Here is a 15,158-nt window from a genome sequence, read left to right as displayed (position 1 = left end):
CTGTGATGCCACAGTCATGATACCAGTCTCCTTAAACTTTTCTCTGACGACAATGTGTTCTCTGTTTTTCAGACGCCATAGCGTCAGGTGAAAGCGTCCGCCTAGCACCCTCACTACGCAGTCAGAAAGGTGCTATCTGGACGAAGACTCCGACCACCTTCGACTGGTGGGAGGTAGACATTATGTTCAAGGTCACAGGGAGAGGCAGAATTGGCGCTGATGGATTGGTAAGTGCGTCACATTTTTTGCATTTTGCACCTTTTGATTTGATTGTTCTAAGGTTTGAATCATCTAGGAATGCGTAAACTTTGGAAACAAGGTTATGAGTGGTTCTTTATAATAATAATAATAATAATAATAATAACACACACACTCAACATAGCCCCGCACTAGGGAAACCCTGTGTCGCGGGTGCCATGGACACACATATAGACAACCACGAATTACACCCAAACTCACGAGAGAAACAAATGTAGGTCATACAAATATTTCTCCCGGCCCGGGAATCGAACCTGGGACCTCTGTGTGGCAGTCCGGCATGGTAACCGTTAGGCCACAGAGGCAGTTATTTTATGATGTCATGTCGAGTTTTGTAGTTCTTCTGAGGGTTTCCTGGCGAATCGTGTTTGTTTGTCATTAGCAAACCATAAGGAAAGGTACCAACCTTTCAGGGGAATTCATGCATCTTCGAAAAATTACAAGAATCATCTCCGAACGACATCTCTCGTCAGCCTCTGGTAGCTGTAAAGGTACCTGGCTGAGTGCAGAAACTTTCGTCAAGTTTTTTATCCATTTATTTCATACAATTACAGTATATTACCAAGGCACTGTGAAATTCATATAATTCATTTTCACATAGCATGGGTATGGTCGCGCGCAGTGTCAGTGCCCCTCAGGTCTTTGTGCCATTCCTCTACTGGATGTTGGCCGACAATACGGCAAATGTGTCCCTGTCCATGGCCAAAAAAAAAGTTGTTTGGCGCTCGTGACTCCGGTCCAGTCCCTTATGTTGCGTAACCAGGACTTTGTCCCTTGTTTTTGTTTGACGCCAATACTCTTTAATGAAGTACCTTTGAAGCGTGTTGCACAGTTCAGGTATCTGGGTCATATTGTGACAGAGGACCACAAGGATGAAGGAGCGCAGGGCACGGGCGGTACGCGGCAATATGTTGACCCATAGATTCACAGTGTACGACTCGAGTGAAGCTAACGCTCTTCAGAGCGTACTGCTAGAGCTTTTACACGTGTGCTCTATGGTCCAATTTTACACTATGATCGTACAGTGCCTTGCGAGTCCAATATAATAACACCTTCAGAGCCCTGTTGAGGCTCCCCCGTTTCTGCTGTGCATCTGGAATGTTCGCAGATGCTGCTGTGGACGAGTGAGGGGTAGCAGCATCGAGAGCCTGAAGATGATAACGAACAGTATGAATGCAGCACTGTTCCGGAGGTTCACTGAGTTACATGTTTTACGCGTGTGTCGGTGAGCCGCCGGGGGGCTGGATTCATTCTGTATGGTGTACTTGTAATAATAATAATATGTGATTTTTATTTATTTAAATTTGTCAGGCTGTGGTGTGATTGTGCCATACCAGAGAACAAAAAAGTAAAACCACACTAATCCTAGTAGGTACTAACATAATTATAAGGTATGTTACTAACTTGTATGGACTCTGTTGTCCGAAAATAAATTATTTTTATTTATTTATTATTTGTCTTTTACCTTCAATATTTCCCATCATTATAAGTTGAATCAGACGGTATCTATTACTACGGTTAGTTAAATATGGCCCGTAAAAATGTTTTTCAGGCGTTCTGGTACACGACGTCGAAAGGCGATTACACGGGCGAAGTGTTCGGCTCATCAGACCGATGGAACGGCCTGGCGGTGATCTTCGACTCCTTCGACAACGATAATAAGCACAACAATCCTTACATAATGGCGGTACTCAACGACGGGACCAAGGTCTTCGACCACAAGAGGTGAGATTATGGCGCGCATATCCATATATGCTGGAGAATACATTATAAATAATAACATATAAAACTCCGTACCGGGTTATTCTTTTTTGTTGGGAAAGAGGGTACCTCGGCATAGGTTACATTTAAATTTGAAGAAAATATTACACCTCTAAGGGTGGCAAACTAGGGGATGAATCCGATTTCGCATATTATCCGATCAAACATAATACAAGTCATACAATCTGCACGTTAGTTAAAGCCTAGCATTTGTGCTCCAGTGACGGCGCAACCCAGCTGCTGACCGGGTGCCTGCGCGACTTCCGGAACAAGCCGTTCCCCACACGTGCACGTATCGAGTACTACATGAATACGCTCACCGTTTACTTCCATAATGGTGAGTCACATTTAGTGTTGGGTCATGGAAAAAATTCCATTTTGAAAAAATCATATTTTTCCGGATATTTTTCCTTTCATTTTCCACATTTGACGTTGACAGTTGTCAAAAGTTGAAGTTATTGAACGAAAACGATAGAGCCATTAAACAGACTTTTTTCGCAGTTGTGAAATAATTCTAAATCTCTTTTTCTTCGTAGTCACTTTTTTGTTTTATATTCACGCTAAATCATATTTTTCAAATTTTCCGTAATTTTTTTTGTATTTTTTATACCACAAAAACTTATAACTAATTACAATCTAGCCATTTTACAAGACTAATAAGCAATTTTAATGTAACATGATTTCCTAATTGACGACTCATTTACATAGGATCCACTAAAACTAACACCATTTCTAACCGTTTATAGTATTTTTTTCTTATTCATTCCGGAAACTTATAGTGTGCCTCACGTATTCCATAGCATTTAAGTTTTATTTGAAAAGAGCAATTCCTAGAGTTTCTTGCTCGTTCTTCTCAGGGAGGTCAGCGCTTACTTAAAAAATGACGTTTTCAAGTGCAAAAATTTTACCTATGGAATAAATGATTATTTGACCTCAGGCATGACAAACAGCGAAGCGAACTACGAGCTCTGTTTCCGCGCGGAGAACGTCGCCCTTCCACGCTACGGGCACTTCGGAGTGTCGGCGGCCACCGGCGGCCTCGCCGATGACCACGACGTCATACACTTCTTGACCACTAGCATTCATAGCACCGCACAACAAGGTATGTCGCTTTTTTCTTTTTTAAAAATAAGTGCGCATTTTATCTCCATCTCACCTACATACACACCTAAATAATGCGTATTCGCTCTCGCCTTGAAAAGGTCCAAGTTATAGAGTTCCGGGAACAAGTTCGCAGGTAGGGAATTCCACTCCCTAGCCGCTCGCTGGAAAGGCGCAATCAAATTATGCAATCCATCGCACACTCTCCGTAATATAACCATATATAGAATACCGATAAGCAGGGAACTTTACGGCGGTGTTCAAGGCTCTGCAGCTTCGCCTCCGTTGATTCCGAGTCACCTATAAGCCTCTTGGCATGGTATGTAGCAGAGTCATCCCATAGGTGGCAGCAGTACTCCGTACACGACCGCACTGTTCTTGGTACAGCTGAAGCAATTGTCCCGGTCGGTGTGAAGTAACGCCTCACACTGGAAAGGATGCCAAGCTTACTGGTTGCATTTTTGGCCATGGATTCAATGTGTCTGCCGAAGTTCAGATTGGACAACAGGTTCATTTCAAGTCCTGGGGCGTAAGGGATTTATACTATAACTGCCTCCGTGGCCGAACAGTTACCATGCCGGACTGCCACGCAGAGGTCCCAGGTTCGATTTCCGGGTCGGGAGAAATATTTGTATGGCCTACATTTATTTCTCTCGTGAGTTTGGGTGTAATTTGTGGTTGTCTATGTGTGTGTCCATGGCACCCGCGACACAGGGTTTCCCTAGTGCGGGGCCATGTTGAGTGTGTGTTATTATTATTATTATACCGGTGACGTTTGCTACTTTTTTATAGTATATAAAAAAGTGTGTGACGAGACGAACAAGTCGTGCGCCTGGTGGTAAGCGACACGCCTGTTCGTAACAGTTGCACTGCCGCTCAGAGCTTTAAATCGCAAAGACCACTGGGGTATTGCTACTTCACACACGTCGCCGTCGTAATTTCACTAGTACCACTGATATCATAAAAAAATATAGAGCACTTCAGATTCAAGGTTAATTTGGTATCGTTTATTATTCTTCGCCGTTATACCTATCTTTTCAGCTACAGGCGGTCAGCAAATCAGCAGTGACGAGCAGCAGAAGCTTTCGGCTGAGTACCAGGAATACCAGAGGAAGCTGGACCAGCAAAAGGAAGAGTACAGGAAGGAGCATCCTGATGAGGTAGCTACATGTTGTTTTTCTATCTGAGACAAGGTTTTTGTTAGCCTGAGAATTGAGCGGAAAAATATTTCATAATTTATTAATGAAAATATGTATAGTCTATATTTATTCTCAATGGCGTGTCAGTGGTATTATTTTTTGGAACCTATAAATTAATGATGTAATAAATGTTTTTAGAAATTTTCTAAAATATCTGTTGGATTGCATTTGAATTATAGTTCTGTGTTCAATATAATACAAAACACTTCCAACGTCCGTACATCGTTCAGAATACGTAAGAAAAATAAAACTATAAAACATAACTTGGTTCAAAAATCTAATACACTAAAAATCTATCGACTTTACCTCATCCCTATGACAAATGTCAAATGCAATCGCATATACATCGCAAGTGTAGCGATGCGATCGTTTGCTTCGGTGCAGAAAGTCGCCATGTGTGACCACTCTAATACCCTGAGAATGTTGTTTTGGGCTCTTTTTGTAGTAGCGCCTATACCAATAAGCGTCTACTTTGAAGTCGTCATTAGTCTTATTTTCGGGAGTGAACTTTATTCACTTCCATGACAACTTATTTAGTAAGATCAACTAAAACCACCGCTATAATTACTATACTGAACCACTTAAAAATATAAATTTTTAATAACGTAATTATAATATATATCTAGCCAGGGCTGGTAGCTGTAAAGGTATCTAATTGGGTGACGAAATACTTACGATTTCTCATAGATGGCGCTACGGCTAAAAAGTCGTTGAAAAACCAAATACAAAGACACGACGCAAGCACATAGAAAAATTCTTGAGGTCCGCTGGTTCGTTCCGTGGCTTAGTTGGTATAGCGTCTGGCACGGTATGCTAGAAGACGTCGGTTCGAATCCGGCCGGATCGAAGGAGTATTTCTGATCTTTGTTAATAATTATAACAAACTAGTGGAGTAATTTCACATAAAAAAATAATTGAATATCAATTCAATAAAAATTAAACGTAATTATAACTTTTTTGTTTAAAAAAACCGAACTCAACAGATAGTGGAATTACATCTATTTGCTAAGTTTTATTGAAATCGGTTGTGTGCGAAAAGTGCGCGAAACCGGATTCATCCCCTAGTTTGCCACCCTTAGAGGCGGAATATTTTTTTTTATGAATTTCAAATAGGACCAATACTGGGTACCCTCTGTCCAACAAAAAAATAGAATGATCAAAATCGGTTCACAAATACAGTCGCGTAACACAAAAAATACAGTCGAATTGGGAACCTCCTCGTTTTTTAAAGTCGGTTAAAAAGGAATGTTCAACTTTACATATAACTAACTACACTAAATGGTTTTGGAAGTTAAACTGATAAACAAGTTATAAAGTTATATCAACTGTGTGGTAGTCATTTTAGTTAATCACGGTATCAGTATAGATAAAACTGAATACGAAAGACCTGTTGACATTCTTGATTACTTTGAGCGCTAAGAAGTTTTTTATTTTGACCAAACCAGAGCGATGAGTACGTGGTAAGTATGCAGATATTTACGGTTAACTTTGTCCGCAGAGTTGTTGAGAAAGTATGGCGACGATTTGGTGCATAACTACTTTTCTTATTGTTATTCAGGTTCGCGACAAAGAAAACGAGTTTGAGGACTGGTTCGAGTCTGACGGGCAACGCGAGCTGAGGCAGATATTCCAAGGACAGGGCCAGATACATGACACCCTTAGGGAACTTAACAAAAAAGTTGATGAGGTATGTTACGCCTTTAAACGGTTCTTGTCGATGATAAAGCCTTTTAGGTTTATATTACACTTCATTTTTTTGGTTCGTATTGAAATGGCCAAAGAGAACTGCTAATCTCCATACTAGAGGTCGTAATTCTGAAAATGGTCAAAATTCCAACTTTTATATCTAGATGGCGCTGATCAATGGACTGGAAATAGTTTATACACTTCCGGACACATAATTCGAGCCACCACGCATTTTCAGGATTAAGTACCCAAAGCTTAAACTTGCAATTTTGAAACTAGTATACTAAACGTCTCTTCCATTAGTCCTTGTTGGGAATTTGGATTTGCAAAGCCGGGGGAAAACTTTTTCTTCGATGATAACACTATTTTCGTATTCTAGCCCTCTACAACAAAAATGCGAAGTGGCTCGAATTACGTGTCCGGGTACTCCCGGATATTATGCCAATGGCCGTGGGTCCCAACTAATTAATTGATATTATTTAATAATTCATTAAATTGGTAGCAGTAGAGCTCCTTGTGAAAGAGTTCGTCCAGGGAAGTACTGCCACCTTACCTATTTCTGCCGCCAAGCAATAATGTCAGCATTACTGTGTTCCGGTTAGTGCCCATCAGATCTTTGCGATTTAATACTCTGAGTGGCATTGGAACTGTTATGGATAGGCATGTCGCTTAGCATCTGACACACTTCGTCCCGTCACTGGGTATTAAAAAAAGAAAAAAATCCTCTTTAATATTAAATAGAAGTCAAACTTGTAATATTATTCAAATATTCACCATTAACTAAAAAGATTTTCTGAACTTTGAACAATGCGATTCGACCCCTCCTACGTAAAGAATCGTATGTTGAAATTGCCAAGATTACAGGGGAGCCTTTTGAGTTCTCAACTCACTGAAATAAGCATAACACGTTACTTTAGCATTATAAAATCCTAGATATCGGTTCGATGATCAATGCGAATAAAACGGACAACTTCAAAACGCTCCCCTGTAAACTTGACAATTTCGACGTACGATACTTTACGTAGGAGGGGTCGAGATGGCATTATGTGTTACAATCTAATTTATAAATTATTACTTACTAGTAGTAGCAGCTTGTCAATGTAAAACAAATTAGTTACAAAAATAGCTATCTGGTACTCGTGGCGACATCTGGTGTACCAATAGGTAACTCAACACTCGACTACGTTGTCTTGTACCGCGATTAGCAGTCGTCTTGAATTATTGGTCCCATGGAATTAAGCTTCGTCTTTTACATTAAGATTGCTGTTACAGGTTATAAGTTGATGTTTCTCCTTTTACGATGATGTAATGGTTTTTAGGTTGGCGTTACACCATGTCAATAAATTTTACGTATAAAATAAAAAAGAATATAATTAAGGCAAATATGAAGCTGTATTTCATTGTCTTGGGTATTAATGTTTGCTAAACAAATAATTTGCAGGTGATCGGCAAGCAGATGAACTCCCTGTCGATGCTGACGGCCGTGTACAGCTCAGCGCAGGGGCAGCCGCTGCAGCCCGGACAGGCGCCTGCGCAGGTTACTTTTTTTAACAATTAATAATTATTAAACAAAGATCAAACACTTGGAAAAAAATCACTTCGAACCAACGTCTCTATGCCAATGGAATGGACTAACGGACCTCACAAGGTTTTTAATGCGTTAACCATTTTTTTTGCCGTTTTTTACGGCTTGCCAGTGGAATAATGGCACAAAAAATAATTGATAACATGGTGGTGACATACATTGACATTCAATAAAAATTAACTAATATTACATATAATTTAATAAATAACTTGTTGCAAATAATCACAACTTGGCCAGGGTTCTTTTACTCAGAGGGTAGATATCATAATAACATCAATATTAACAATAAATTGATGAAATAGAACAATGTATTTACTTATTATACGGACTACAAAATATAAATATAAATTGCAATGGGGTCCACATATAACCAAGTTATTAAAATGGCTCAGCTCTGCAGTGTACGCGTTATAAAATAAAAGAAACTGTTAGATGGGTTTACTTCTGCTTTCACACTTTAATGACAAATATGTAGTATTGCCACCTTACCTATTTCTAATGTGACCATTACTGCGTTCCGGTTTTGAAGGATAAGGGTGCTGGTGAAATGACAGGCACAAGGGACTTGTCAACTTACGTCTCAGGGCGACGGGCACAGTGGCAGTGCCACTCAGATCTTTACAACTTAAAAATGAGTAGTAACTGTTACAGACAGGCGTGTCGCTAACCATCAGGCGCACGACTTGTTCGTCTCGTCACTTGATATTATAAAAAAAAAACTGGAATTTTACTTTGGGGTAAAGCCGCCAGTATTAATAGAATCTACCTACTACTCCAATTGAAATTCAAAAAGCAGTGTGAAGCAGGACTGTCTCAAGATATACTGGTTATTTCTGCGAATGTAAGGTATAATAATAACGCCCACACTCGACATAGCCCCGCACTAGGGAAACCCTGTGTCGCGGGTGCCATGAACACACACATAGACAACCACAAATGACGCCCAAACTCACGAGAGAAATAAATGTAGGTCATACAAATATTTGTACCGGCCCGGGAATCGAATTCAAGATCTCTGCGTGACAGGCCAGTATGGTAACCATTCTGCCATGTAGGCAGTGAAGTACAGGCTTTATTTATCAGTTATTGGTTAGTAGTCGGGCTGTTTTGATTATTGGCTAAAGACGAACTCGGCGGCCCAACGGCTTGCACTGTGAGCGCTGATTGAGTAGGTCCCGGGTTCGATTCCCGGTAGGGCCGATTCGGGAAATGTTTCCTGAATTGGTGCAGGTTTGGGAGTTTAACCACAAATTACACCCAAACTCACGAGAGAAATGGATGTAGGCCATACAAATAATTCTTCCGGGCCGGAAATCGAACCTGGGACCTCTGCGTAGTAGTCCGGCATGGTAACCGTTCGGCCACTGAGTCAGTCAACGCCTAAAAAGGAAGGCCAGTTTAAGTTGACACCTGACGTCGGACGCTCTAATGGATGAGTTCTGTTTTCAGATACCCGCTCTGCCCATCGGTCGCCACGATTGGGACGCGCTGATATCCAACAACCAGATCATGCTTAACACTATCGCCGAGCTCAAGTTAGTGTTTTTTGCCTATTTATTGTCAATCATACATTCATTGGCAACGGGAAGTGAGCGTGCCAACAGCTCCCGTACTGATCTGGAAACTAGAGAGGGTATTTATGAGTTCTTTCGTTTTCGCGATTGTTACACACAGGAAATAAAACATTTTTCCGGATTTAAATCAAATAAGCAGTTTGCGAGCACGTCATGGATAAAACTACACATTCAATGAAGGTTCACAAACCCCAGGTCCTTGCAAAAGAAGTCCGTTATCTACCCAGGATACTGCGAGAGGCCATTGAAATAAAAAAAACATCCTAATTTCAACAGGGAAGATGGTTTCTCCGTACCTACTGGGATCCAGTATTTCCTCTGATGAAAAATCCCAAACAGACATAAGACTGCAGTACTAATTAATATGTTTTAAATTATTCCATTTCTATTATTTAATTAATAATATATTGAACTTAATAAAAATTCATTCAATAAAATAATTTGTAAAACGTAATGTAGCGTAAATTGGAATGTTTCTTAGTAAAATTAAAAATAAGATATTTAATTAATAACTTTTGTAACTATAGTGAAAAAATAGGGTGGTTTGCATTAATACTAGACATAACTGGTTGAAGACTGTATCACCTCAGTCAACCGTGACTATGGGACCTGTAAAGGGCCCGAAATATACGCGATATAAATCCGGATAAATAGCTCTTAAAAAAAAAACAGTTGCATACCGTTTAGTTAAATTCGTAAGACAATAAGCAAGATTATAATGAGAAGCAATGTGTCGCGACGGCGTGCAAATCCAATCTGCCTGCACGTGGAGGCTTTTGGTCGGAACCGCTTTTAGTATCCTATTGCATTTACGTCAAATGAAGTAGGAAACGTGAAATGTAAAAAGTATAGATCGACAAATTATTTTTTTGTATGTTGCCGGCTATATGGGGATGTAACGGTACTGTAAGTGTACCCGGGGCGGCTCACCCGAGGCACTGGCCTCTTGAGAACCGGATGAAGTCAGAGATAACGCTCTGTGACAACCCTGTACATTGACTGATCTGGGGTCAGAACCTGAACTTAGAAGGTTCCAGTCCACGCACTGGTTATAATGCCTTCCCGTCATCAAGTATATTACCAGAAATATATAATAAAGATAATATCTGTAACTATGGGGAGCTGTTTCGGTGGTGCGGGAAAAACAGCAAAACATCTAATTGCAAAACAAACGGAATCACATTTCATTGGTAATTAAATAGTAGATATGTAATTTTGCAATTTTTGTCAATTATAGCAAAGCTGAAGTTAAACTGGTCGATTTGAAGGGAAACGACTTGACGACACCCGTCCATTGTTTCGAATTCGGGCTGGCCAATCGGAGCACATTTGTCACCGTAATCATTTGGCGGAATAGTTTTTAAACGAATTAAATGAAAGAAAGATATGGGGCTGTTAATCATTCATAGCCAAAGATCGGTATCCGTCAGGATGGCTGGACCAAACGAGACATATTTTCTACCTTTGCGCTAACGGAAATATTAAAGAAATAAAGTGGCCAGCCATTCTGACGTCAGGTTGGCTGGACCACTTTACTTTTTTCATGGTTCTAACAGTATATAATTTACTTTTTTTTATACAACTATTTACTATCTAATTTCAAAAGAAGGCATAGTTTTTAATAATTGACTGATACTGACGTCTTATATTGTAACAGCTCACTAAGATTTCTGAACACTGGATCACAGGGTGAAGGAAGGTTATTTATATCTAAAAAATACTTTTCGAACTTAGAAATCACACTTTTTTGTTCTTCTCACGGTAATGCTGATGACGGTAATGTCTACCTCTTTTCATCGTTAATGCGTTTATATTACTTGTTTATTACTATTTTTAATTATTAATGACATGAGAGCGGACTTTGCACAATTATTTTCACCATTGTGAATATTTTGGTAGTATCGAATATTTACTATCAAATGACAACTAAACGATTTATTAAATAACTGATTGTAATTCGTTCGTATTCCTTGATACCTACAAATGGAATTTACATTTGTAATAGTGAATTCAATTAGTAATTAATATAATAATTGTTATAAAATATAGCTTGCAAAGATAATCCAGAAACCATTGTTGGCATATTCTAAGCACCTGCAAAACTATTATTAGCAATTACACGGAGAAGATAAACTGTCTTTTTAGAAGATAACTTTTGCAAAGGCGTTTTATTATTTTTTTACATAACATTTTACAGAAACTTCTTAAAATAGTGAAATAGAAGTATGCTTAGGTAGAAATAAGGTAGTAAATAGTTACACAAAAAAAGTAAATTATATATTGCTAGAACCATGAAAAACGTAAAGTGGTCCAGCCATCCTGACGTCAGAATGACTTTATTTCTTTAATATTTCCGTATAATGAGCACAGTTTGATTTTTACATCTCGTTTTGGTCCAGCCATCCAGACGGACATAAAGATCGATATAGTTAGAATATATTTGCGATAAGTGTAAGTAATACATTTACAGAGTGGACACTACCTCCCTGTGTAATCCCTGAATCATTAAATCGTGCAAAATGGCCGTTCTTGTGTTGAATATTTTTCTCATTCAGTTAATTTTTCTTTCCTCCGCACAAAATTAATAAAATAAATAGCGTAAGCGCAGCTATAATGAATTACTGTGACGTCGTTATCCATTGTTATGTCGAATTAATGTTTTTTTGCTTTTCTTTTAGTCTGTACCTAAAATATTAATTTAATTATTGTTGCAGAGGCTTCATTATCGAAGTATCGCGGAAGTCCGACTCTATAATAGCGGGAGCCGGAGGCGCGGCGGCGCCGGGGGGAGGGGTGAACCCGCAGTTCCTTCAGGAGGTCAGGGAGGGCCTGCACCAGATTAAGCAGACCGTGGTTGGCGTTGCGCAGAGGTGAGTACGCAGGTCTAGTTAAGGTGAACATTAAAATTAATTTTCCAAGAATTTGTCAAATCATTTGAATATTAAGGCGAGTCATCAGACGAGAAGCGAGAAAAACTGTTCTACTAGATGAAATGGTTTAAGTATTTACTATTAAATATGTTACAAAAAATGTACGATACCCGTCTGAAGAATGTGCTAATTTGTTACACGATAGCATGTGCTATGTTCGATCATATAAAATCATATTATTTAAGATGAAACATGTGCCCTGCAGGATATCGTCGGGGCCGCAGCCCGCGGGCGAGCTGTCGTGTCCCGTGGTCTCCTGCGTGGGGCTCACCGGCCTGCTGCTGGCGCTGGCGACGCAGCTGGGGATCTTCTTGCTCTTCGCGCTTTACAGGTCATTATTGCCCCATTTATTTGTTCGGAAAAGCAAGTGGTAGGCTCTCTGCCTACCCCAAAGTAACGTGGTTGGTGTTTTTAAAAAAAAATGAGTTATCTTATTATTTTTATTGAATATCATGATGATATATTATATTATATATTATCAAGTGACGGGACAAACAAGTCGACACTTGGTGGTAAGCGACACGCCTGTCCATAACAGTTGCAGTGCCACTCAGAGCTTTAAATCGCAAAGATCTTAGGGGCATTGCCACAGCGCCCGTCACGCTGAGACATAAGTTGACAAGTCCATGTAGGTACCTGTAACCACCACCAGCAGTCACCAGCATCCTTAACCTTCAAAATCGGAACGCAGTAATGCTGACATTATTGCTTGGCAAAAAGAGGTAAGGTGGCAGTACTTCCCTGGACGAATTCTTTCACAAGGAACTCTACAGCTACGGAAATAACATCATGATATTCAATAAAAATCAATATTACAATTATTATTAACACAACGACATCTACGTCAGTTTTTGGTAAAGGTGCCGGTTTAGTAAGAAGCTTCATAAATCTCTCACAGGTGTCGTTTACGGCGATAAAAGCCGAAAAAACCAATACAAAAGATCTGTAACAAACGCTTTGCTCTTTTTTTTAACGCATACACTCGACATAGCCGCGCACTAGGGAAACCCTGTGTCGCGGGTGCCATAGACACACGCATAGACAAACACAAATTACACCCAAACTCACGAGAGAAATAAATGTAGGCCATACAAATATTTCTCTCGGCCTGGGACCTCTGCGTGACAGTCCAGCATGGGAACCGCTCGGCCACCGAGGCAGTTGGTAGAGCGGTGTGGCCCTGTGGTTTCTAGCCCCCCTGTCAGATCATAGGAATTTTTCTTTATGTTCCATCTTTGAAATATTAATAATATTATTCTTTTGTATTCTTTTATTACAGGGAAAGAAAAGAAGCTCAAGCCAAGAAGTTCTTCTGAGCGGGTGATGTGTTAAAAGTGGTAAAATGTGTTTTCGCCACCTCCTCCAACGCAAATGACTCTATAAAGGTTGTCACAAATGACTGGTTCTAGTTATTCAACAAAGTGTACAACAAAGTCGACAAGTTCAATTCAAAAAACAGCACTTATTTTCAACTTTTATTGGTTTTATTACACTTTCATGGCTTTCTTGAATAGCGGTCTATCTCAATGACACCAAATTCGATTTAAAAATGGTTTAATGCTTATCTCTGTCTTTCCAGAATGCAGTTGTGTAATAATTAAAACATAATAAACATAAATAAAATACATACAGAGTATAAATACCTCTCTCTTAAATGATTGAAAATCTTTAAATATACAATATAAAACAGTAACAAAAAAATACTTTGGTAGCGCAATGACCCAAAGCCAATCATGCGACACAGATACCACTGCCTAAAACAGCAGGTCTTTCTGGACCTAGGACGTTCGACCTGCTCGAAAATGCTCTCTTCGCCGCTTGATCTTCCATCGTTTCCACGTGTCCGAGCCTCTTTGCTTTAATTTCTCCCACAATATTAGGTGGTGGAGATCAGACCTTTAATTCTTTAATCTCCTTTAAAAAACAACACAACAATCTCAAAATTTCAGACGCAGGTATCCTTCACTTGCATTACTCAGAGTTAAGGTAAATATACTGTCTCCGATCTTTGTCCAGGGAAGTACTGCCACCTAACCTATTTCTGCCGCCAAGCAATAATGTGTACATTACAGAAGGGTGCTGGTGATATTACAGGCAGATGAGACTTGTCAACTTAGTCTCAGAGTGACAGGCTCAGTGGCAGTGTCCCTCAAAACTTTGCGTTTTAAAACTCCGGTTGGCACTGCAACTGTTATGAACAGGCGTGTCACTTAACACCAGGTGCACGACTTGTTCGTCCCGTGACTTTGTACCATAAAAATAAGTCTCTGGTAATAAAGCTAATTTAACTATTTTGGTTTAGACCACTATTCTTGAAAAGCAGCGGTTTGTGTAATAAACCGTGAAATTTAATTTGTAACGTTTTACGATAAAAACCTCTACAATGCGAGAAATATACCGGGGGGTGATTCATGTAATCAAACCGTTACGATACCGTAGCGATTTAGTCGTTGAACTGCTTTTTCGTATTCACGCGTGACAGTGAACGTCAACGAGTACAATTTTAAAGTCGTTCGATCCAAATGTCGTTAAAGCGTATTCTGGTATATGAACCGATCTTAAATCGACTCTAAACGACAAGTCATTCGTATTCTCATTGACTTACAAATAAATGGACGACGGGTCTAATACAAAAACCACGAAAAAAATGTCCCAAGTCAACCTATTTAAACGTAGTGACATTTCAAGGAATATGAAAAAGCTAAAACGTTGAATTTAAATTGTAATGTCATCGCAGTACTGTCTAATTTTGCTTTCGAACAAACGAAGACTAAAGCGTGAATGACGCTCTATATACGATTTTAACGCCCTGTAAGTTCGGACACTTTTTAGCGCGGACCTGACGTCCATATAATTGTAAGTCAATGCGTATTCTGCTAAAATTTTGACAGTTCTTTCTTCTTCTTCTTCTTCGTTTTGCTCAATGGCGGTTCTTTCTTTTTAAGATTTCGCCAGTGTCGAGTTTTCCGCTTAGCAGCATAAGTTTAAATATGTTTCTGCAAATATGGCCGCCACATAGAGGATAGGCAATTTGAGGCGGCGTGCTTGGATTGACTCGGGATTC

At 39.6% G+C, this 15,158-nt stretch overlaps 2 protein-coding genes across 2 annotated transcripts in view; both read left to right on the top strand.

Moving 5' to 3' along the window:
- Positions 1–78: 78 nt before the first annotated feature.
- LOC113234309 (protein ERGIC-53) lies at positions 79–14,214 on the top strand. Its single transcript, XM_026469608.1, has 11 exons — positions 79–227; positions 1,811–1,983; positions 2,241–2,356; positions 2,957–3,121; positions 4,162–4,280; positions 5,878–6,006; positions 7,447–7,542; positions 9,040–9,125; positions 11,879–12,034; positions 12,300–12,425; positions 13,374–14,214. The coding sequence occupies exons 1-11, from the start codon at positions 183–185 to the stop codon at positions 13,408–13,410; spliced, it is 1,248 nt and encodes a 415-aa protein (XP_026325393.1). The 5' UTR covers positions 79–182; the 3' UTR covers positions 13,411–14,214.
- The window catches only part of LOC113234310, a 31,346-nt gene continuing 24,848 nt past the window's right edge, over positions 8,661–15,158 (top strand). Inside the window, exon 1 of the mRNA XM_026469611.1 lies at positions 8,661–8,679. The gene's annotated coding sequence lies outside the window, so the exon portion shown is untranslated. The remainder of the gene's footprint in view (positions 8,680–15,158) is intronic.

This window comes from Hyposmocoma kahamanoa, unplaced genomic scaffold (assembly GCF_003589595.1).
Source record: "Hyposmocoma kahamanoa isolate Upper Pololo Valley unplaced genomic scaffold, ASM358959v1 83, whole genome shotgun sequence".
Taxonomy (NCBI): domain Eukaryota; kingdom Metazoa; phylum Arthropoda; class Insecta; order Lepidoptera; family Cosmopterigidae; genus Hyposmocoma; species Hyposmocoma kahamanoa.
This window is presented reverse-complemented; position numbering and strand designations above follow the sequence as displayed.